This window comes from Gigantopelta aegis, chromosome 2 (genome assembly GCF_016097555.1).
Source record: "Gigantopelta aegis isolate Gae_Host chromosome 2, Gae_host_genome, whole genome shotgun sequence".
Lineage (NCBI taxonomy): Eukaryota > Metazoa > Mollusca > Gastropoda > Neomphalida > Peltospiridae > Gigantopelta > Gigantopelta aegis.
Genome location: NC_054700.1, coordinates 45,060,000 through 45,085,790, shown reverse-complemented (window position 1 = coordinate 45,085,790; position 25,791 = coordinate 45,060,000). Strand labels below are relative to the sequence as shown.

The window sequence follows — 25,791 nt, the reverse complement described above, 5'->3', positions numbered from 1 at the left end:
TTGTTACATCACATTTAACAAGTTGTATTGCTTAACTTTTGTCACATTGTCACATTGTTTTGTCACATTGTTTTTACATTGTTACTATTTTTATTTTCAGTGGCAGAAGAAAAACATGTGAGTAGTAGAATTTTTAGTTTTGTTAGTGTTTGCTGTTTTACTGCACAACACAAGAACTGGGATTATTTTAGTACATGGGAGGTGTTTTTTTATGATGCAGTTAATTAGGTAAACAGACAGTTAAATTGGGCATAACATTTTCACAAGACACAAACTAATGGGATTCCAACTGAATAATTGTTTAAAAAATGAAAAAAACCTAAATTAATATTCGTTTAATCTTTTCTCATTCTGTATATTATAGTTTGGTGGCCCTCGCTCCCCCCCCCCCCCCCCTCTCTCTCTCTCTCTCTCTCTCTCTCTCTCTCTCTCTCTCTCTCTCTCTCTCTCTCTCTCTCTCTCTCTCTCTCTCTCACTACCCTTCCCCATTTGTGTGTGTGTGTGTGTGTCTGTCTCACTCTCTGTCTCTCTCTCTCTCTGTTTCTCTCTCTCTCTCTCTCTCTCTCTCTCTCTCTCTCTCTCTCTCTCTCTCTCTCTCTCTCTCTCCCTCCCTCCCTCCCCCTCCCCGTACCCCCTCCCACTCCCACTCCCACTCCCTCTCCCTCTGCCTAGTAATGATGATGTTGTCTGTGTTATGTTATCTTTGTGTGATGTTGTCTGTGTGTGAGGTGAAGTGTTGACCACTGTGTGAGTCTTAAGTGTGAAAGACAAATAGTTGCTGCTCCTAGCTGTAGATACAAGATATTAACTGTTTACAGTTTGCAAACTCACCCACTGATCACTGCCTTTACAGCCAGCGGACATTTTGGATTTAATGTCAATGATGGGGCAATCAGGGTTTCTGCCTGGGGGACATAGGCTGGGGCTAAAACAATTTTTACAGTGCAATATTATGCTATACATATAAGTGTTCATGAACAATGTAGATAAAAGTGTCTGCTAGGTTCAGATTCGAACCCCCCCCCCCCCCCCCCAATTTATTTGGGTTTGGCGTCATACCGAAAACATTTCTTTTTTTTAAAGTTGACCTTTTGACAAAATTAATTATTATTGTATGATTACTGTTGACTTTAAATTATTATAAAACTACTCTTTCCATAGGTACAGCAAGACAACACATTGTAAAAGGTGCATTTATCATTTGAATTGGGAATATATAAAGAACTTTAGATGAACAGATTTTTGGGGATTTGGCGGGGTTTTTATCAGTCTAGCCTCTACCCACTGACCAGTCCAGTCCATTTTTAAAAATATGACAAATGCATTTTGTGATATTAAAAACACCAGGATGACCAAAAACACTTCGAATGTACAGAAATTGATAATCTAAACAATAAAATCTAAGTAAAGTATGATTTTAGTTATCAAAAGCGGTTATAATAGTCAAAAATATATCTTAGTGTTTAAAAACTAGGGTATGTCCCTTTAAATGTTGAAGTCTGGAATCCTTTTTTTTCTCTCACTTTTTGTTCTCCCTGTTGTTTTCCCTTTTTTGTTCTCTCCCTTTCCTCAGACTGGTGGCTCTGAGATAAAAAAAAGAGAAGAAAACAAGTCCAACAAAACAAAGGATTAAAAGTTTAATCATTGCGGCACAGTTGACACTTTTGAGTTGACCGTCACGACGAGCAAACAAGCGGAACTAATCTCCCCTTGTCGCCCATTTAATTGTCCTCCCGCTTGCCTTGGTACACTAGTCGCGCTTCTCTCCCCTTGCCTGCGCAGATAGATTAGACAAGGCAGCTTCGTGTGGGCTGCTGATAAACCAACACTTTTTTAGATTAGTGTCTGTGTGCAGACAAAGATTGAAAAAAAAAAAAATCTCTGTCAAAAATTGATTCGCTTCAAATTGAAGTTTGGCTTAGAGTGACCGAAACTCACATCTTCTGAATCAATGAGAGCCAACTGCAAATACCATCGACAATGATGCGTTTGCACAAAGGAGATGAAAAAAGCTTGAATTACAATATTTGAAGCGTCTGCTGTTTGCATGTCCTGTCGGCCATATTTGTCTAGAGGCCTCCCATGTTTGCCGAGCGGGGAAAAGGGCTCGGTGGAGTGTGGCTCATGGCCGATGGTTTTCTTAACCGTCAATTAGTTGAATCAGTAACTATGGCGATATTTGTCAGCCTTTGATTGTCCGCTTTGTCATTAAATACAGAAAAACCATTGAAATAATCTCAAGTGTTGGTCTTTGTCCCCCGATGGCTGATAGGTCGCCGTGTTGAGACAGTTGTTAGGTCAAAGAATTGAACACGGCAGAAGTGGTTCTAGTGGTGGGAAGAATGGCGGAGGGTATACAGAAGCTCTAGGGCTGGCACAAGGGGGTGTTCATGACCTCAACATATACATTAGGTTTTGAGGGTGTTTAGAGATAGTTCCTTGTTTTGAGACAAGTGTTAGGTCAAAATATTGTACACAGCAGAAGTGGTTCTAGTGATGGGGAGAAGGGGAAGGGTGTTCAGAAGCTCCAGGGTTGGTATGAGGGGGTGTTCATCACCTCAACATATACGTTAGGTTTTGAGGGTGTTTAGAGATAGTTCCTTGTTTTGAAACAATTGTTAGGCAAAATATTGTACACAGCAGATGTGGTTCTAGTGGTGGGAAGAAGGTGAGGGGAAGTTTCAGAACTTCAACATATAAGTTAGATCGTGAGAAGAGGTTAAGTGGTGGAAGGAGGGTTGTTCAGACGTTCTAGGGCTGGTAGGAAAGGGGTGTTCAAAGATAGTTTCTGGTTTTAGAGACAGGTGTTTGGCTTTACATGTTGGGACCAATTCAGGATTGTTTTTTGGGGGGAGGGGTGTGACTCCATTTTGAATTTGTTTATACTTATTTCCAATTAAGTTTCAAGCAGGCTGTCCCGGACACACACCTCAGCTACCTGGACTGTCCAGGACAGTGGGTTAGTGGTTAGTTGTTAGTTATTTGTAAGAGAGAAGTTTGTGTACTGTCCTTACGCATACCCATTGAGTCGTTAAAATTGCCCTGGGTGGCAGCCAGTACTGGGATGTGAACCCAGTGCCTACCAGCTTTAAGTCCTCTGGCTTTGCCATTATACCATCAAGGATTACTGGTCAACTTTATAAATGCGGATACCTTCAGAGTGATATCATGACTTGTTTGTCATGCAGGAGCAAAGTTCAGTTTATCAAACTACCCGCATAGTGAGATAACAGTTGTTATGTCACGGTTTAACTGACTGATGTAGGACGTATCTCCAGGTAATACTCGAGTTAAGTGCATGACTACAGAGTACTTGCGGTATCTCACAGCTGCCAGTTGGTCTTGTGGGGACAGATCTAGCTCAGTTGGTAGAGCCTTCACCTGAGGTGCTTGGGGTCAAAAGATCGAAACCCCTCAGTCATTCTCTGATAAGAGGTTTTTTTCCGTCCCCATTCAAGGTTTCTGCCAGAGGGTAAAACGGGTATGGTGCCATGCCCAAATGTTTTTGCACATTTTATTTTTTAAAGTTAACTTTTTCACAAGATTAATTTTTGTTATCATTACTGTATGATTTTCTTAACACTAACTCTAAAATTAACCCATTTTCTTTCTGGGGGTGGCCCCCCATACCCACTGTTGACTTTGGTTGCATTCACTTCCATAGTGCCATACCCAAAAATTTCTTTCTAGCAGAAACACTGCCACTTAATCTGTACATCAAAAGCCATGGTATGTAGTGTCCTGTCTGTGGGAAAGTACATATAAAAGATCTTTGGTTAGTTAATGGAAAAAACATAGCAGGTATCCTGTACAGGCTATAAGGGTGAGACATAGTCCAGTGGTACAGCGCTCGCTCGATGCACGGTTGGTGTGGGATCAATCCCCGTTGGTGGGCCATTTGGGCTATTTCTCGCTCAAGCCAGTGCACAACGACTGGTACATCGAAGGCCGTGGTATGTGCTATCCTGTCTATGGGATGGTGCATATAAAAAATCTCTTGCTGCTCCTTCCCTCTCTCTGTCTCTGTCACTGTCTCTCTCTCTCTCTCTCTCTCTCTCTCTCTCTCTCTCTCTCTCTCTCTCTCTCTCTCTCTCTCTCTCTCGGTCTCTTTTTTTCTCTCTCTTTGTATCTCACTTTAATTTTCTCCCTCTGTCTCCTTCTCTCACTATGTATCTCTGTCTTTCTGTTTCTCTCTCTCTGTTTGTCTCCTTCCCTCTCTCTGTCTCTGTCTCTGTCTCTGTCTGTCTCTGTCTCTGTCTCTCTCTGTCTCTCTCTGTCTCTCTCTCTCTCTCTCTCTCTCTCTCTCTCTCTCTCTCTCTCTCTCTCTCTCTCTCTCTCTCTCTCTTGCTCTCTGTCTATGTCTGTCTCTGTTTTTCTCTCTTTGTTTCTCTCTCTCCTTGTTTCTCTCTTTGTGTCTCTCTCTTTTTTCTCTCACTTTGATTTTCTCCCGCTGTCTCCTTCTCTCATTATGTATCTCTGTCTTTCTGTTTCTCTCTCTGTTTGTCTCCTTCCCTCTGTCTGTCTGTCTGTCTGTCTGTCTGTGTGTGTGTGTGTGTGTGTGTGTGGGTGTGTCTCTCTCTCTCTCTCTCTGTCTCTCTCTCTCTCTCTCTCTCTCTCTCTCTCTCTCTCTCTCTCTCTCTCTCTCTCTCTCTCTCTCTCTCTCTCTCTCTCTCGCTTCTTATTTTGTTGTTTTAATGATATATTTCCACTCCCCCTTACCTGGTTCAATCTATAATGTTGTGTATTATAGTGTATCAGTTGTAATTACAGACATAAATCCTCATTAATTCCAGTCTAATTCCAGTCTACTGTTACCTTCCACACAGACCAGGTGACTAACATGTACGGTATCTACGATCGAAGAGACTTGACATTTTCACTCTTCTAGATCAAATTAATCTTCTTGTTTTCACATTTCTGTGTTCCACCATAAAATTATTGGTACATGTGTATTTACAATGGGGAATCTGGTTTTTTCTGTCTATAGATAGATAAAGTTAAAGGTGTGATAGGTTTTAAGATCAATTCCACTCATGGTTTTTCTCTCTCTCAACAAGTTGGTGGTATGTACTGTCCTGCCTGTATGGTTAAAATACATATAAGACATCTTGCTGCATAGGAGTAGTTTATGACGTAATAGCAGGGTTTTTGTTTTTATCTTTCTCTCTATCAATCAAGTGTCCAAATAAATATGTTAAAGTTAGAGCACATTGATTTATTAATCTTCAGCTATTGGATGTCAAATATTTGGTAATTTTTACATATATAGTCTTAGAAAGGAAACCTGCTACATGTTTCCATTAGTTAGCAAATGATCCCACAGACAGGATAGTACATACCACAACTTTTGATATACCAGTCTTGGTGCACTGGCTGATCTATAGATAGATGTAGGTTGATTAGGTTGGTTAGTTTGTTACATTGGTAAGTTGGTTGATTGGTTGGTGAGATTGGTTGTTTGGTTGGTGAGATTGGTTGGTTGTGAGATTAGTTGGTTGGAGAGGTTGGTTGGTTTGTGCAGTTGGTTGGTGAAATTGGTTGGCTGGTGAGATTGGTTTGCTGGTGAGATTGGTTTGCTGGTGAGATTGGTTGGCTGGTGAGGTTGGTTGGCTGGTGAGGTTAGTTGGTTGGTGAGATTGGTTGCTTGGTGAGGTTAGTTGCTTGGTGAGGTTGGTTGGCTGGTGAGATTGGTTGGCTGGTGAGATTGGTTGGCTGGTGAGGTTGGTTGGTGAGATTGGTTGGCTGGTGAGATTAGTTGGCTGGTGAGATTGGTTGGCTGGTGAGGTTGGCTGGTGAGATTGGTTGGCTGGTGAGATTAGTTGGCTGGTGAGATTGGTTGGCTGGTGAGGTTGGTTGGTGAGATTGGTTGGTTGGTAAAATTGGTTGGTTGGTGAGATTGGTTGGCTGGTGAGATTGGTTGGCTGATGAAGTTAGCTGGTTGCTTGTTTGGTTCATTGTTTTGGGGTTTGGTTTTGGCTAAAAAAAATCTTCTTTCTTTTTTTTTTTTTTTGGTTGGTTGGTTGCCTAGCTCTGTTTCCCAGGTCCCTGATATGTAGGACTGCACTGTATTGTTCTGGCATTAAATTAAAAAGTGATATGCATTACTGTAATGATGCGTAAAGACCGTGTACTGTATGTTGTTGTTAGTTCAGCACAGATCACCTGATTAGGTTGGTAATCGGAGCAGGAATCGATAACCCCACAAGCTGTTAGGTGATACAATGGTTCTATCGGGCTGTGGATAACCACACAAGCTGTTAGATGATACAATGGCTGCGTCTCGCTCTGGCTGGCTTCACCTCTGTCCGACTTCTCATTAACATCACTCACTGTGACGAGCAGGACATAGTCCAGTGGTAAAGCAATCGTCTGATGCGAAGTTGGTTTAGGATCGATCCCCATCACTGGGCCCTTTGGGCTATTACTCGTTTCAGCCAGTGCGCCACAACTGGTGTAACAGAGGCTGTGGTATGTGCTGTCCTGTCTGTAAGATGAGGAGCGGGACATAGTCCAGTGGTAAAGAGCACGCCTGATGCAAAGTTGGTTTAGGATCGATCCCTGTCATTGGGACCTTTGGGCTATTACTCGTTTCAGCCAGTGCACCACAACTGGTGTAACAGAGGCTATGGTATGTGCTATCCTGTCTGTAGGATGAGGCGGAGGAAATAGCCCAGTGGTAAAGCACTCGCCTGATGCATGGTCAGAGAATGGGTCCACTGAGGAAGTTTGACAAACCATTTTAAAGCTATATGGTATGTGCTATCCTGTCTTTAGGATGAGAGGCAGGACATAGCCCAGTGATAAAGCAATCACCTGATGCATAGTCAGTCTAGGATCGATCCCCATTGGTGAGCCCATTGGGCTATTTCTTGTTTCAATCAGTGTACCACAACTGGTGTAACAAAGGCTGCAGTATGTACTCTCCTGTCTGTCAGATGCTGCATACAAAAGATCTCTTTCTACTAATGGGAAAATGTAGTGGGTTTCCATCCAGTAGCTGATGATTAACAAACTAATGTGCTCTAGTGGTGTCATTAAACAATCTTTATGATTCACAGTCGATTTAGGATCTATCCCTACCAGTAGGCCCATTGGGCTATTTATCGTTCCAGCCAGTGCTCTACATCTGGTGTAACAAAGGCTGCGGTATGTACTATACTGTCTCTGGGATGCTGAATATAATACGATATCTTGCTGCTAATAAGAAAGACTAGTTCATGGAGTGGTGACAGCGTGTTTCTTATCTCATTATCTGTGTGGTCCTTGTGTCTAATATGTCTAACTGTATGTCTAATGCCACATAACCATAATTAAAATGTGTTGAGTGCATCATTAAATAAACATTCCTGACATATTTAAGGCGTTAATTATATGCATGCATGTATTATTTTGTCTACATTTCAAACTTACATGCATTCTAAACTAAACACACTGTGATCACCTGTCATGAATTTAGCTCTAAAAGTTTACCAATGCATTAACACCATCACTGCTAAATACATATGTCCACTCAATACATACAAATGTTTGTGTTTTGAAACAAATAGTCTGTCATTGGCTTATGCTGTACATTTTCTAAATCACAGTGAATGTTTGTGTTCGAAACAAATAATCTGGTATTGGCTGATGCTGTACTATTTTCTAAATCACAGTGAATGTTTGTGTGCGAAAACAAATAGTCTGTCATTGGTTTATACTGTACTATTTTCTAAATCACAGTGAATGTTTGTGTTCGAAAACAAATAGTCTGTCATTGGCTAATGCTGTACTATTGTTCGAAATTGCCAGATTAATTAATGCAGGCATAGCATGGCGAGAACGACAACAGATTGATCGATTAGGCTGATCCGTGTGGCCTCTAATCCTAGACATGGTGATCCCTCTGAGCCTGTAAATATACCTGGCATGTCATACATCAAGAACATGGAGGAAAGTGCTGTTTGTTTAATGGCGTGCTGCTCAGTGTTGATCATAATGCTTTATTAGGTGTCAGATATATATATATATCTATGATAATTGCCCACACCACAAAATGGCCCTGAGTGTGTGTGAGAGAGAGAGAATAAAAACCAACAAAAATGATTAATTAACTTGGACTGAAATTAAGATCAGACGAAGTGTAAGTTATACGTAGAGACAGATTAATGTGCAGACATTGTGTGTGGAGAATTTATTTACTGTATTTTGGGATTAATCAGTCATCAGCCTTTATTTAAATTCCCAGACGTTATTTTTTAGGTTCATATTGCCATTATTACATGTATTTTGTCAGTTTTTATTTTCTCTTACAGGGATCAATATGCACTGTACTGTCTGCTTAGTAATAAACTGCCATTATGATTTTGTATGTTTCTGCTTTCTACCTTTTTACAGAGAGCATCTACATCTCCTGGTGATAGAGATAAATATCGTGGGAGAAGTCGGTCTCCAGAGTTGAACAGTCGAGACTTGAAACGAAAAAGACAGGATGAGAAAGCAGTAAGTAGGCATTTTTGACAACTTCTTTTGTAGATGGTGTCCCAGAAATCACTACAAGTAAACCTCATATCTCTGACAAGATCTCGGAGAGGGTGGGATGTAGCCCAGTGGTAAAGCACACACTTGATGTGCGGTCGGTCTAGAATAGATCTCCATTGGTGGACCCATTTGGCTATTTTTCATTGCAGCCAGTGCACCACGACTGGTATATTAAAGGCTGTGGTATGGTGCATTTAAAATATCTCTTGCTATTAATGGAAAAATGTAGCAGGTTTCCAGTCTTTGACTGTGTCAAAATGACCGTATGTTTGGCATCTAATAGCTGATAATTAATAAATCAATGTGCTCTAGTGGTGTCATTAAACAAAACAAACTTTTAACACACAGATATTGGGGTACGTGGACAGATACAGGGGAAGGAAGCAGAGTGTGTGCACCAACTTGGATTGGATAAAATGTATGATCATCTTTAGTGTGCTTAATATATAAAGCATTTCACACCTCATATGTTAGTTAAATTTCTGTGCACTAAACACAAACATACCTTTCAAATTTCTGTGTCCATCCCTGGAATATATGTTGATTCCACTTCACCACCACATTTCCAGTACAGGTACTGCCCTTCAGAGCAAAGCTATATGTCTCATTATTCATTTGTTTACAGTTCAGATGAAGCTATTTTATTCTTGTGTTTATAAAATTATTTCTTTTTATGTATCAAGAATGTAGTTCTGATCATGCAACATCATGGGTTAATTTGTAGCCATTACTACCAATTACTGAATTAGTGTGAGTGATCTTTTATTGGCACTTTTCCAGGGACAGTCTTTGATATATTATACAGGTATCGAAATAAGCTTCGTACCTAGTAACCTATATACAGGTTACCATACATTACAAGCCTGGTAACCGATAACCAGGTTACGACATATTTTTTAAATTTTCATTGCCCATTATGATCCCTTCACTAATACACTGATACTTTGTTATTCATATCACTGTGTATGTGTAACATATAAACAGTTGAATCCCGTTGACATGAACCTTGTTGGTGCTCAAGAAAGTGTTCAACCTATCGGGTAGTTCGACCTAACCATTCAGTCAACAATGTGTAAGCGTAACTCGGGACTTAATTTTTGGTTTGAGCATTGCGGTTCATTCAACCCTTCCGAGTTCGACCCATTGAGATTCTACTGTATTTAAATATTACACAACTGAAAAGAAATTTGGTTTTGGTGTTTCTGTTAAAGGATTTTTCGTTCTCGACTTTCTTGTTATATGGTAACCTCCTGGTAACTTGAGCGACCATTCTCAACTTATTTTGATGTTTGTTGTACTAGTACTAATCAGTAAACCTATAGTCTGTCCCATCCTCCTACAAAAATAAATGTTGGTAAATAATTTCAGTTTGGTTTGATGAAAGAATGAATGAATGAATGAATGAATGAATGAATGAATGAATGTATGTTTAATAACACCCAAGCACAAAAATACACATCGGCTATTGGGTGTCACAAATGGTTGTTTGACGAAAGAAGAAAAGTAAAAGTGTTTTGGAAATATTTGTTTTAAGAAATACTATTTTTGTGTGCAATTTAGAAATTAATCAGCTCAGAAATAAATAACGTGTAGTAAATTCCATAGTATAAAAAAAGGCGTTCCCTGTGGGAAGAACTGTAGTTAAAATCTTGAAGTTGAACCAGATTTTAGACAGCTTTCAACATAACTTTTATAGAAAACTAATTTCTGTTTGCGTTGTACTAAAATACCATTCTTCATTATGTTTGAGTGAAGGTTGCAAGATTTATTTCATAGAATTGAAGATTTCTGGTTTTTGTTTTCAGGATAGTGATGGAGAAAAGAGTGATCAGGAACTTGTAGTTGATGTAAGTATTTTAGAGTTATTTCTCTTGAACAGAGTGATCAGGAACTTGTAGTTGATGTAAGTATTTTAAAGTTATTTCTCTTGAACAGAGTGATCAGGAACTTGTAGTTGATGTAAGTATTTTAGAGTTATTTCTCTTGAACAGAGTAATCAGGAACTTGTAGTTGATGTAAGTATTTTAGAGTTATTTCTCTTGAACAGAGTGATCAGGAACTTGTAGTTGATGTAAGTATTTTAGAGTTATTTCTCTTGAATAGAGTGATCAGGAACTTATAGGTTGCACTATACCAATTAATTTCCGGCTGGGTCGAAGTTCGAGGTGTACCGAACTTTTGATAGAGAAGTTAACACCACAAGTCCTGTGATTGGTTATAAATGTGAGTGTGTTGGTTGTAAAAAAAATTAGTTTCATCTGGGCTAAAAATGTATGCAATTTTATTTGATGTAGTACCACCGTGTCAAGTAGCCTTGTGCTTGGAACATGTATGGGGTACCTGTAAAAAAAAGTACTAAAATTTTGTGCGAAACTAGGGGTGTTGCAGAAACATCTGGTTATACCGAAAATGAGCCATGAAAGGTACCATTTTCTGCAGTTAATACTTTGAGGTAGGGGTTGTAGTACTGATATTTATGGGTCACAGTTTGGTTGATATATTGCATATAGTGTTTTTAAACACAAACGTTAACATGGGTCGCCTATGGGATTTGAATTGGTATAGTCCAACCTATAGCACATATTCAGTGCATAATAAAAAAGATTATGATTTTTGTGATTTAATTAAATTAAAAACTACACTATTTGATTAATTAGCCGTCACTCGGCCATGCAAGTTCACAATGACCTTGACCTTGACAATAATTACTGTACATAGCTCTGAATGGAGTTTGAACAAAAATTAGCACTGAGGAAAAGTTGGTTTTGGCCTATAATTCATACTATACAGATTTGAATGTTCTTATTTACATGGTGTTTGACTTGCCATATACAACTGCTCTTAAATATGTTAATATATCTAGGCAGTCTGAACTTAGATTTTAATAGCAATTTATTTTTATATTAAAAATAACATGTGCCAATATTGGGATAATGTCTTTAACTTCTATAAACATAGTTAATGTTTCATGTGTGTACTTCTGATAGCTTAACTTTTTAAAGACCTTGATTTTTATTGTCCTTTTGGCATATTTATAGGGTGCTAAGTCATATTTTAGACAAATTTGTAGTTTTAGGGGAAACATTTTTTTACTTTGAAGAATTTTTTTACTAAAGCCATAATTAAAAATTTTGTCACTATTGTGCCTTCTGTTCTCATTTATACATAACAATAAGCTTGTTAAACATATCTTTAGGTCTCCAGATCAAATCTTTTTTTAAAATAATCACTTAGTTTGCTCCCATGAAGTGTATTTTAAGTGTATACTAGATTTGGAACCAATTTTTCCAGATTTGATTATCTACCTTGGTGTAATTTGATGATTTATTTTATTGTTAATGCTGTATTATCCAATGTTAATAGCTAAATGATATGCTGGATTACAGATTGTAGGAATACATCCAATATACATATTGTATTGATCTGGATTAGAAAATAATGCAATAAAATAGATGTTCGGGTAATTATGTAACTTAAAAACAGGTTTTTTTAGTAATGAATCAAAAATAAATATGCGAAAGCTGCATGATAATTCCAGATATCACAAATTTTTAAAACCTCCAACTGCAGTAGGGTATACATAAAATATAGTCAGGAATATTGGTGGCTGCCAATGGTTTTGATGGTCCAATTTGAAAATCTGCATAGCTGATGGATTTGAAATTCCCGCACATGGTAACTTGAAGATGCCCACACTCAGCATACAGGATTTTCTTCCAACAGTGATGTGCAGGACATTAAGTCATTACTTCATACAGATGCAGTCATGTTGGTTTTTCCTTCCTCAGACATTGTATTTTTTTTAATACTGATATTTCTTTGATGTGCCTATTGAGGTCTTCATAATCTAGGGGTCAGTCAAGTACATGTGTTTCAATGGAATAAGTTTAAGGAGTTGAGGTACTCTGAATAGCCATGCTGTCTCTACATATATAGCTGAGCACACACACACATCTGACAATAAATATCTTCAGGAGTATTATTTTTAAAAAAAATATTTTTTCAAATATGACATATTGCATTTGTACAAAACTGTACAAAATACATGTGTTTTGTGAGGTGTACATTAAATTAGGTTGCACTGTAGAAACAACAGTTTCAGTGAGGTTGTCAGTTTATGTCAGAAGACACCAGATCCTGCTTGTCATAAAAACACATGATTCACCACCTTTTGAAACATGTATGTTATCAGTATAGGTTGCACTATACCAATTAATTTCCGGCTGGGTCGAAGTTCGAGGTGTACCGAACTTTTGATAGAGAAGTTAACACCACAAGTCCTGTGATTGGTTATAAATGTGAGTGTGTTGGTTGTAAAAAAAATTAGTTTCATCTGGGCTAAAAATGTATGCAATTTTATTTGATGTAGTACCACCGTGTCAAGTAGCCTTGTGCTTGGAACATGTATGGGGTACCTGTAAAAAAAAGTACTAAAATTTTGTGCGAAACTAGGGGTGTTGCAGAAACATCTGGTTATACCGAAAATGAGCCATGAAAGGTACCATTTTCTGCAGTTAATACTTTGAGGTAGGGGTTGTAGTACTGATATTTATGGGTCACAGTTTGGTTGATATATTGCATATAGTGTTTTTAAACACAAACGTTAACATGGTCGCCTATGGGATTTGAATTGGTATAGTCCAACCTGTAGTTGATGTAAGTATTTTAGAGTTATTTCTCTTGAACAGAGTGATCAGGAACTTGTAGTTGATGTAAGTATTTTAGAGTTATTTCTCTTGAACAGAGCAAAAGAATACTTATTTCTTCTTCTTTTTTTAAAGTTTATATTGTATTGATTTTGAAAAATTTAAGAAAATGTAAAATACATGTAATTATTTTCTAATGGGATTGTTAAAAATGTTTAAAACTATGTCTTGGTTTGCAGAAGGATACATATTTGATGTTTATAGATATTATAAGAAAGAAAATAATATTTAATGACATCTCATCACACTTTAAGGGTGTATACTACCAAATCAAATCCCATAGACGACAATAGTAACATATGTGGCTAAAACTCCTACCTGCAACGTATCAACCGACATAAATGCCACGGATGTAAATACTACCACCCCTTACACTTAAAGTGAATCAGAAAAAAATGGGGGTCAAGCTGCTCGTTTCTGAGATAACGGGTAGCGTCTATGACTACCCTAGTTTCGCACAAAATTCGAGTACTTTTTTTTACAGGTACCCCATACATGTTTCAAGCACAAGGCTACTTGACACATTGGTACTAGATGAAATAAAATTGCACATTTTTTTTACCCAGATGAAACTATTATTTTTTACAACCAACACACTCACATTTATAACCAATCACAGGACTTGTGGTGTTCACTTCTGTATCAAAAGTTGGGTGCACCTCGAACTTTGACCCAGCCGGAAGTTATTTGGTTTAGTACTACCTTAAAGTGCAGCTGTTTGGTGTTTAACGTATGGTTATTATGACATGTGGTCTACACAAACACACAGGAAAATCCTACTGAAAACCAGCCAATGTTTTGTATACATTTTCCCCAATAGGCACTGGCAAGGCAGTACCTACCAGATCCTTTTATGTACTAGTCATGGGGTCAGACACTGAAAAGAAGCTATGGATGTTTGGTATGCATTTTCCCCATAGGCAAGGCAGTACCTACCACAGCCTTTAATGTACCAATCTTGTGGTTAGACAGGGAAATAATCACTGAGTTCATTGAGGGAAATCCTACACCCATTGGATTTTTCAGTTTTTTGCCCTGTAATCATCATGATGATCATAGAGCTTGGTGCATGTACAGACATTTCCTTTTGGTTTCCACGCTAATGGTTATGCATAGTTTCTGTACTCTTGACTTCAGTGGACTTGGTTTGAGTTTGAAGTTTTCCTTCTCCTAGGAGAGTTTCCTTACTAGGATTCTGAGCCTCTCCAGCCGAGTTTTGATTTTGGAGTTTGCTTCTTCTAGACAGTTGTCTTTCTTGATTCGCATCCAATGTGTGTTGGGCCAATATTAGTCTAGTCTCTACCCTTTGAGCAGTCCAGCTTGAGTGACCCTACCAGGAGCTGATGCTCCAGCTGGCATAGCTAGCTCTCCGAGTCATTAAGACATGCAAGCTACCTCACCATGTCAAGGAATGGACCATGAGATAGTGTAATCATCAGAACCCATAGGAAATTGGGTTTTTTTAGTAATCTTTGTAATGGTTACATGATAATGGATACTAGTAGATAATACTGCCAGTTTTAGTCATTGTGATTTGCATGTAATTTTAAAATATATTATAAACAAACTAAAGGATTTCAATACTTTTTTCGGTTCCGTGTCCTAAGATCATCAGAACCCAATGGGTTTTTCACAGTAAATATGGCAATGGTGAATTATGTTACATGATAACAGATAATGGACTTTTGGTTCCATGATTTTTCATATAGGCTACTGAAACAATAATTTCCGTGAAATCATATGGCATGTTGTAAGATGTTTCTGTATAGCAGGTCCTTTGTAAGACTAAATTTCCTAAATATATATACATTTTCTTGTTCAGAAGATCAGTGTCTATAGATACAATGTGTGTCTTGTGGTCCTAATGTTTGTAATAGCTCAAATTGGAGATACATCCCAATAATATTTTTTATGTTTACATACACACACACACACACACACACAGAGAGATATATATATATACACACACACATATATATATATATATATATATATATATATATATATATATATATATATATACATATATATACATACACATACACATATATATATATATATATATATGAAGAGTTCAGGTGCAAAACGCGATATAAACCATTTTGTATCTAGTTTTTAGTTAAAGCCATTATTGTATGTCAGTAAGGGCTAATCGTAGGCCCGCTGTTTTGCTGCAAAACGTGATTGATCCGTATGAAATTGTATTGGGTAAATCCCGGTGTTTTTTTATCAAAACGTAATATACGCCAATTTAAAAAATCACTTTTACTGAAAATGAAAAATGGATATATCCCGTTTTGCTCCTAAACTCTTCATATATATATATATATATATATATATATATATATATATATATATATATATATATTAGGACATAAAATGAAATTTGAGTTACTATAAACTTTTGACAAACCAAAAACAAATGGGATATACAGACACTGATACGCTAAACAAACAGAATTTGTATAAAATATATAATTTTAGTGAATGATAAATTATCTGTTATTCAAAACATGAACAGTTGTTAGGAAAGGGTCTTTGAAAGATGTTTTTTTATTATTATTTTAGGACCACACATCTCCAATGAATGGAGACCTGTCTCCCAGGGAAAAGAGTAAAGACTTGCATCATGTGAAGAAATCGGACCATGGCAACAGTCCCCATAGCGACGCATCTTCTCATGCCAGCTCATCGTCATCAAAAGTCAAAGAAGTAGGTTCCATTAACTGTAGCACTGTCACAGTTTTGGCTTCAACCAACCCAAAACAAAGATTGGATTTTGTCATTGAAAATTTCTAAAAGTGTTTTAGTGGTGGTGCAAGTTGCATATTTTTTTTCCCTTTGTCTGACATTTTATAGTTAATTACAATGTTGGCTGTGAATAAATACAATTTCGTGAGTGTGTGTGTGTGTGTATGTGTGTGTGTGTATGATATCACAAGACACGAGGAGTGTATTCTTTTTATCATCCATTATCATTCTTTTCATTTGTGACAATTGTAAACAATGTCAGTAATGTGGGTTGAATGTCACTATATTTGGCAGCGGTAGGCTCGTTAACTAGCAGAACGACAGCCCTGTGATGTCACTAATGATAGGTTTAGCACTGAAACATACACAGTGACATAACAAAATAATGTCTTGTGATTAAAATTTGACCAATCAAGATTATAAGAAGCGATATCTCCTAGGAAAATATCACAGTATTATATCGCAAATTATAGTGCCAGCAATATCTCCTACAAAAGCCTTTAATGGATGATAAATAGCTTTATCATGTACTGTTACACATTTAGAGAATACTCAATGAGCTACTCGTCAGTACCGTTTATCTTGCACGAGTGAATTGATGTTGTCATTCCCTCGTCAAAGGAGAAGGACAACATCAGTTCACAAGTGTAGAATAAACGATATTGCCGAGTAGTGAGTTGGGTATTCTATTTATTACCCATTTTCAATATTTATCATTTTATGGAAGATTTTCTAACAATACTTTTGTTGAAAACATGTTTGCAAGTTGAAAACATAAGGCATAGCTGTGACGTACGTATTGCTGATGACGTAAGTTAGTTGTTGACATGACTACCACCATGGAAACTATTCTTACACAGAATTAACTGCCTATAGTGAAGCACTGTTTATGATGTTAAAACGTATCTAGGGGAAGAAATGTGTTTTTCTTTCCCCACTTCTCTCTGCCCATATGGGTAATAAAAACTGACTTTCATGGGGATTTACCCAGTTTTCATAATAGAGTTATAGCCCTTGAACTTAGGAGATATGAAAATTTGTTGGGCCCAGTAGGGGACACGTATTGCTTTAGCAGTAGGCCTACTCTTAGATTGCATTTTTTTATTATTAATTTATACATGTATATATTTTTTGTTTCTTGTTATAGAATGATAAACCCATTGCTCCAGGAGCCAAATCAGTGACACCGACCAACTCGGGCAGTGGAACACCGGGGCCCTCTGGTGGAGGGAGCGGCGGTAGCAGCAGTGGAGGAGTTAAACCAGGTGCCAAAGTCCACCCGTTTGGTATGGTGTCAGTTTTGAGGTCGCCCCTTTAAACTAGACAGCATAAATAGAACTAACTGTACAACGCATGAATTATAGTACATGACACAACATATGGTAAACTGTGATTTTGAAATAATAGTGCATGACACAACAAATGGTAAAGTGCGATTTTTTAAATAATAGTGCATGACACAACAAATGACAAACTGTAATTTTGAAATAATAGTGCATGACACAACAATTGGCAAACTGTAATTTTGTAATGACAGTGCATGACACAACACATGGCAAACTGTAATATTGTAATTATAGTACATGACACAACACATGGAAAACTGTAATTTCGTAATTATAGTGCATGACACAACACATGACAAACTGTAATTTTATTTTAACTGTCAGATCCAGACAAATGTGCAACACCTTGCATAGAGTAATTATAATATTGCAATATAACGATAATAAACTGTAATAGCACAGTAATACAGTAAACTAAGTCTAATACTGTAACAATTAGCTGTAATAGTGTAATACTCATAATGAACTATATTATTATGCTATTGATTTTAATAATAAATTATATCAAAGATGCATACAGATTGGATGTGACGTGTGCATGTGGTCCGGCTTTACAAAAAAATAAATCGAAATCCTATTTCAATGAGATTATCTAGACTGCAAAATGCATATGGCCAGCCGCAATGAAATAATCATATGTGGTGTATATTCCCAAAACGCAAGCCGCAGATGCAGTGGCGGATCAAGAAAATCCATCATGGGGGGCCACAATGACATGAGGTGAAATGCCAAGAGAACTTTGGGGGAGGTTTTGAGGGAGAATCCTAAAAAAAATCTGAAAATTAATATATAATAAAATATATAACTGTTGCAAATTTAGAGATGGGGCCGGGCCCCTGGGGGTCCCCTAGATCCGCCTCTGTGCAGATTCATCAGATGCAACAGTCGGACAGCAGGCATGCACCACATCCTGGCTATATGAGCCTTGATGTAATAATAACAGTATTATTGTAATAATGAATACTGTAATACATGTATCATAACTCTCAAACAATGACCAATATGCAATTTTGTGCCATACCATCATATCGTGCTATAATTAAACATTATCTCAATTTCTGTTGCAGCAACATATCCCTTTCTGCCCCACGGGGAAAGCAACTTTAACGGGGTGGGACACAACAGCGTGTCCCCCGGGCCACTCAGCAACTACCCCCGGGCTGTAGCTGGCACGGTAAGACTCTCTTTGTTGTCTTGACTTCACACTTTGTAATGACTTTCTTCAATATTGGTGGGACATACATGTAGCACTAGTGGTAAAGCTCTCGCCTAGTGTGCGGTCGGTCTTGGATCAATACTCATCAGCTGCTTTTCAGTCCAGCCAGCACAGCTGGGCCCAATTTTACAAAGTGATCTTAGTGCTGGGATCACCTTAAGTGCATAGCTACCTTATGCACTTAAGGTGATCTTAGCGCTAAGACCACTTCGTAAAACGGAACCCAGGTGTAACAAGGGTTGTGGTATGTACTGTCCTGTTAGTCGAATGCTGCATATCATAGATCCTTTGCTGCTAATCAGAAAGAGTAGCCTATTGCATGGCGGCGGTGAGTTATCTCTATCACTACATGTTCTTAACCTTAATTATGTGTGATGCCATATAACCATAATTAAAATGTGTTGAATGTATAATTAAATAAAACCTTCTTCCTTTTTTTCTTCATTATTTGTTTCCTTGCTTACTAGTTTTACAACATTAATCCAGTGAATGGGTTTTTTTCTGATGATTGGTTTGAAATGTTTCATAAAGCAAGTTTAAACATATCTAATGCGCTCAAAGCATTTTATTTTGCAACAGCTGTATCGAATTGATTATAGTGACTGTTTAAAATAAAGTCTTAAACTGCTCCTAACAGGATGTCACCTGTCATGTCACCTGACTCACTCAACGTATTGGCTTTGACAAGATATTCAATTGCCTATTCTTTACATTGTTAAAACCAGTCAAAATAGTTTTATGTTGTGGTAAATATATCACAAATTAAATATTTATCTAGGAATTTGTGAGATTAAAAATTATTTTTGTTTGTGAATAAGGCCGATTGTCCCACTCTTCTTGTTGACTTGCAGGATGTAAAAATAAGAGATTATTAACAACATAGGTTATTGGCTTTATCCTGTTCGGAATGAATGGAGAAGCCTACTCAACAAGCTTTGTAAAGTTCCCCATTCTTTCTTACCTTCACAGGAATGTTAGTGGGTATATAGTGTTGTAGGATATTATGACAGATTTAAATAAGATACATGCCTATCTGTTACAGGTTGGCTTTGATCAGCATGCGTCAATCCCGGCCCTCATGCGACCATCACTGAACATTCCAGGTGGAAAGCCGTAAGTTTTCTTTCTCATCCTGTTAATGTGAACAGGTCTGGGAACATTTTGTTTCAGTAGCACGTCGCGATTCGCTGCAAAAGTTTCAGAGATTGCTACACAATTTTAAAACATTAAACAGTAGTTGCTAATAATCAATTTTAAATTGACTTTGAATTGACTTTTGAAAACAAAATGTTCCCTGCATGTTGCTAAGCAAAATGTTTTAAAAACCTTTCCTCTTTTTACAAGTTATTAAAAAAGAAGATGAAATTTTCCCCACAAAATAACACAGATGAGGCAATTTTATTTGCCATAACCAATTTTTAGTTCATGTAAAATTACAATTTCCTTCATTGGACCTCTCCCCACAAAATTACTCCTTTTTAAAAAAATCTATGTATTGCATTATGAAATGAACCTCTTCAGATGCATTTCTTAATGTAATTAAAATAATTTTCATTTGTTTTTTTATTAAAAAACAAAAATTCTTTTCATCCTCTTGACTTCAGACCTTTGGCACTTTTCTCCCATTTCAATGGATTGGTCCAAACATCCAAACAACTGATTCAAGTTTTTTCTAATTTATTGTATTTTGTAGTTGAACACCTTTAAATGCATTCCTTAACAAAAATAAAAATTAAAAAAATTCCAGAGCATATTCCTTTCATGTGAGTGGTGATGGCCAGATGCAGCCGGTTCCATTCCCACCGGACGCTCTGATTGGCACAGGGATTCCCAGACACGCCCGTCAGATCAACACATTAAATCATGGAGAAGTCGTGTGCGCTGTTACTATTAGCAACCCCACAAGACATGTTTATACGGGTGGAAAGGTATTTTATATCTTATTCCTAAATTATTACAATTTATTGGCACATATATATATATATATATATACAGTATCATATATTATACACAAATATGCAGAATTTCTGAAAGAATAAAAACAAATGCCAATTAATGTGGTAACTTGTAGATGTGATGGCATACATGAGCTGACTATACCCAAAAGATGATGGTTGAGGTGAAAACAAAATTAATACCCCTATAAATATAAAACAAATTAACAAAACTACGGAAACAAACATTTAAAAATATATTTTTTTAAATGTATAATATAAATTGTGTGTGGTGATATTCCATTTCATAATTCTCTGATGCATTTTCTAGCATGTTTAAATATGCAACAGTTTGTTTATATAACCTAGAATGAGTGTTATTTTTTCCTCTGTGGTTAATGAGTTTTTTATTGAAAATATATTTGATTATACTTTATCATTGGTGTAGCCAGCATTTTATACTGAGGTGGAGAATCCACACTGTCTATGAGGTGACATACAGTTATAAATTGTGGTGGGTAAAAAATAGGTATGATTGGGTGGCGGGCATGCCAACCTCCCTATAGTTATGCCAATATCTTTAATTCCAGATTTTGACTGTTTACTTTATTTTTATTTTTATTTTAGGGAAGTGTGAAGGTCTGGGACATTAGTCAACCCGGAAACAAGAGTCCAGTTTCACAGCTCGACTGTTTGGTAAGCAAGCTGTCAGTCACTGCTAATTAGCATATATTATATTACTGTAACTCTGCCCACAAATCCCCAAAGCACCTATCTGATCAGTGTCCTTGACTTTTTAGAGTTAATTGTTATAACAGTAAAAACTTTAAAATAAGACTTTAAATTAAAATGTGTTTCTCTCCTGTATTTCCAGCAACGTGACAACTACATTCGTTCTATAAAACTCCTTCAAGATGGCCGAACACTGATAGTTGGTGGAGAAGCTAGTACCTTGTCAATATGGGACTTGGCTGTTGTGAGTACTTTCTACCCATTTTGTGAGAGCATACACTTTTTATCCCTATATGTTATAATGTATGTTGTTAAGTTTATAAATGAGCTATTGGTTTATGTATCTTGAGTAGGGTATTCCTTTCTTTTTTTAAAGGAGCAGGATTTAGCTTAGTGGTAGATGAGATGTGATGGATTGTAGGATCAATTGATCTTAGTGGACTTCGAGTTTTTTTCGCCATCAGTGATAGTTTTACAATGTGCTGAGGTGTCATTAAACATACCTTCCTTTCTTTTTTAACAAATGGTTGTTTTCTTGTTTACAGTCGACTCCACGTATTAAAGCTAAATTAACATCGAGTGCCCCAGCTTGCTACGCTCTCGCCATCAGTGATAATTTAACAATGTGCTGAGGTGTCATTAAACATACCTTCCTTTCTTTTATAACAGACTGTTGTTTTCTTGTTTACAGTCGACTCCGCGTATTAAAGCTGAACTCACGTCGAGTGCCCCGGCTTGCTATGCTCTCGCCATCAGTCCGGACAGTAAAGTCTGTTTTAGCTGTTGTAGTGATGGAAACATCGCTGTTTGGGATCTGCATAATCAAACTTTAGTCAGGTGAGTACAAACTTTAGTCAGGTGAATACAAACTTCAGTCAGGTGAAAACAAACTAGTCCAGTGGGTACAAACTTTAGTCAGGTGAATACAAACTGTAGTCAAGTGGGTACAAACTTTAGTCAGGTGAATACAAACTGTAGTCAAGTGGGTACAAACTTTGGTCAGGTGAATACAAACTGTAGTCAAGTGGGTACAAACTGTAGTCAAGTGGGTACAAACTTTAGTCAAGTGGGTACAAACTTCAGTCAGGTGAGGACAAACTAGTCAAGTGAGTACAAACTTCAGTCAGGTGAGGACAAACTGTAGTCAAGTGGGTACAAATTCAGTCAAGTGGGTACAAACTTTAGTCAGGTGAGAACAAACTAGTCAAGTGGGTACAAACTTTAGTCAAGTGGGTACAAACTTTAGTCAGGTGAATACAAACTTCAGTCAGGTGAGTTCAAACTGTAGTCAATTGGGTACAAACTTTAGTCAGGTGAATACAAACTGTAGTCAAGTGGGTACAAACTTTGGACAGGTGAATACAAACTGTAGTCAAGTGGGTACAAACTTTAGTCAGGTGAGTACAAACTTTAGTCAGGTGAATACAAACTTCAGTCAGGTGAAAACAAACTAGTCCAGTGGGTACAAACTTTAGTCAGGTGAATACAAACTGTAGTCAGGTGAATACAAACTTTAGTCAGGTGAATACAAACTGTAGTCAAGTGGGTACACACTTTAGTCAGGTGAGGACAAACTTTAGTCAAGTGAATACAAATTTCAGTCAGGTGAGGACAAACTGTAGTCAAGTGGGTACAAACTTTAGTCAAGTGGGTACAAACTTCAGTCAGGTGAGGACAAACTAGTCAAGTGAGTACAAACTTCAGTCAGGTGAGGACAAACTGTAGTCAAGTGGGTACAAATTCAGTCAAGTGGGTACAAACTTTAGTCAGGTGAGAACAAACTAGTCAAGTGGGTACAAACTTTAGTCAAGTGGGTACAAACTTTAGTCAGGTGAATACAAACTTCAGTCAAGTGAGTTCAAACTGTAGTCAATTGGGTACAAACTTTAGTCAGGTGAATACAAACTGTAGTCAAGTGGGTACAAACTTTGGACAGGTGAATACAAACTGTAGTCAAGTGGGTACAAACTTTAGTCAGGTGAGTACAAACTTTAGTCAGGTGAATACAAACTTCAGTCAGGTGAATACAAACTTCAGTCAGGTGAAAACAAACTAGTCCAGTGGGTACAAACTTTAGTCAGGTGAATACAAACTGTAGTCAGGTGAATACAAACTTTAGTCAGGTGAATACAAACTGTAGTCAAGTGGGTACAAACTTTGGTCAGGTGAATACAAACTGTAGTCAAGTGGGTACAAACTTTAGTCAGGTAAGGACAAACTTTAGTCAGGTGAATACAAACTTCAGTCAGGTGAAAACAAACTAGTCCAGTGGGTACAAACTTTAGTCAGGTGAATACAAATTGTAGTCAGGTGAATACAAACTGTAGTCAAGTGGGTACAAACTTTAGTCAGGTGAGAACAAACTGTAGTCAAGTGGGTACACACTTTAGTCAGGTGAGGACAAACTTTAGTCAAGTGAATACAAATTTCAGTCAGGTGAGGACAAACTGTAGTCAAGTGGGTACAAACTTTAGTCAGGTGAGGACAAACTTTAGTCAGGTGAGAACAAACTAGTCAAGTGGGTACAAACTTCAGTCAGGTGAGGACAAACTAGTCAAGTGGGTACAAACTTCAGTCAGGTGAGGACAAACTGTAGTCAAGTGGGTACAAATTCAGTCAAGTGGGTACAAACTTTAGTCAGGTGAGAACAAACTAGTCAAGTGGGTACAAACTTTAGTCAAGTGGGTACAAACTTTAGTCAGGTGAATACAAACTTCAGTCAGGTGAGGACAAACTGTAGTCAAGTGGGTACAAACTTTAGTCATGTGAATACAAACTGTAGGCAAGTGGGTACAAACTTCAGTCAGGTGAATACAAACTGTAGTCAAGTGAATACAAATTCTAGTCAAGTGGGTACAAACTTTAGTCAGGTGAATACAAACTCTAGTCACGTGAATACAACTTTTGTCAAATGTGTTCTACTGTAGTCTGAGTACTGATAATACTGAATTTAGTTAGGGGAGTACAGATTTTAGTCAAGTTAGTTCAAATTTGACTAATTTTAGTCCGTTGAGCACAAACTTTACTGATTTTAGTCAGATGAGTATCAGTTTTACTCAAGTGAGTTAAAATATTAATTAAGTGAGATCAAAGTTCAGTCAGGAGAGTTAAAAAATGAACAATAAGTGTTCATGTTAATATGTGAACATTTTAATTTTTTTTAAAAAGAAGCAAAGAATACTTAAACAGGGTTCTTCCAGGTCATTTGTTATTTTTCCAGGACATAAACATGTTCAATCAATAAATGTTTTTATAACATGCATTCATTTATTGGAACTTATTTTCATGCTTATATCCAGTTAAGGTTCTAGCACGCTGTCCTAGGCTCATACCTCAGCTATCTGGGCTGCCTGTCCAGGACAGTGGGTTAGTTGTCAGTGGTTAGTGAAACTCACTCTAGGTGAGAGTCAGTACCAGGCTACGAAATCTGTATCTGTCAGATTTATGTCCAATGGCTTAACCACGACACCACCAAGACCGGTTTTTATAACAAATTATTGTCTGAATTTAGATTGATTATAAGAACAACAAAAGTAAAGATGCACAAAAAAAAAAAAAAAAAAAAAAAAAAAAAAATTGGCCTAAATTTCCAGGACACAATAAAATTTAATGCTTTTTCCAGGACATTCCAGGCCTGGATTCTAAAATCACAAAATTCAAGGACATTCCAGGATGAATAAGAACCCTGTTAAATTATGAAACATTTTCAATTCATAGTTCAATGACAAATTCATAAACTATAGTTAATATTTGCTTCCTTATACTAGATTCTAGTTCCATTCTAAGCATCCATGTTGTTTGTGTGTTTCAGACAGTTCCAGGGTCACACCGATGGTGCTAGCTGTATTGACATCTCGCCGGACGGAACGAAACTCTGGACTGGCGGTCTCGATAACACCGTCCGATCATGGGACTTGAGAGAGGTACGTGCTACACAATAATCATTTTTTTAAATGTTCATTGTTTGACAAATGTTTGAGAAAGTCACTAGCCCTCACAGAAGCTTTGGCTAGTGCCCTATGTATTATAGTAATACAGTTGATAAGTTTCACTAGCCCTCACAGAAGCTTTGGCTAGTGCCCTATGTATTATAGTAATACAGTTGATAAGTTTCACTAGCCCTCACAGAAGCTTTGGCTAGTGCCCTATGTATTATAGTAATACAGTTGATAAGTTTCACTAGCCCTCACAGAAGCTTTGGCTAGTGCCCTATGTATTATAGTAATACAGTTGATAAGTTTCAATAGCCCTCACAGAAGCTTTGGCTAGTGCCCTATGTATTATAGTAATACAGTTGATAAGTTTCACTAGCCCTCACAGAAGCTTTGGCTAGTGCCCTATGTATTATAGTAATACAGTTGATAAGTTTCAATAGCCCTCACAGAAGCTTTGGCTAGTGCCCTATGTATTATAGTAATACAGTTGATAAGTTTCACTAGCCCTCACAGAAGCTGTGGCTAGTACCCTATGTATTATAGTAATACAGTTGATTCCACTAGCCCTCACAGAAGCTTTGGCTAGTGCCCCTATGTATTATAGTAATACAGTTGATAATTTTCACTAGCCCTCACAGAAGCTTTGGCTAGTGC

General features: G+C 37.3%; 1 protein-coding gene across 2 annotated transcripts in view; it reads left to right on the top strand.

The window, feature by feature from the left end:
- The window catches only part of LOC121386220 (transducin-like enhancer protein 4), a 96,861-nt gene that overhangs the window by 61,327 nt on the left and 9,743 nt on the right, over nucleotides 1-25,791 (top strand). The window contains exons 8-19 of one of the 2 annotated variants that reach the window (XM_041517062.1): nucleotides 101-117; nucleotides 8,374-8,478; nucleotides 10,323-10,364; nucleotides 15,792-15,935; nucleotides 17,122-17,239; nucleotides 18,388-18,494; nucleotides 19,579-19,649; nucleotides 20,284-20,464; nucleotides 21,098-21,166; nucleotides 21,345-21,446; nucleotides 21,894-22,039; nucleotides 25,014-25,125. In XM_041517062.1, coding sequence (XP_041372996.1) covers nucleotides 101-117; nucleotides 8,374-8,478; nucleotides 10,323-10,364; nucleotides 15,792-15,935; nucleotides 17,122-17,239; nucleotides 18,388-18,494; nucleotides 19,579-19,649; nucleotides 20,284-20,464; nucleotides 21,098-21,166; nucleotides 21,345-21,446; nucleotides 21,894-22,039; nucleotides 25,014-25,125 — 1,214 coding nt within the window. Of the gene's footprint in view, nucleotides 1-100; nucleotides 118-8,373; nucleotides 8,479-10,322; nucleotides 10,365-15,791; nucleotides 15,936-17,121; nucleotides 17,261-18,387; nucleotides 18,495-19,578; nucleotides 19,650-20,283; nucleotides 20,465-21,097; nucleotides 21,167-21,344; nucleotides 21,447-21,893; nucleotides 22,040-25,013; nucleotides 25,126-25,791 lie in introns of both variants that reach the window. The other variant, XM_041517054.1, reaches the window with a different exon arrangement.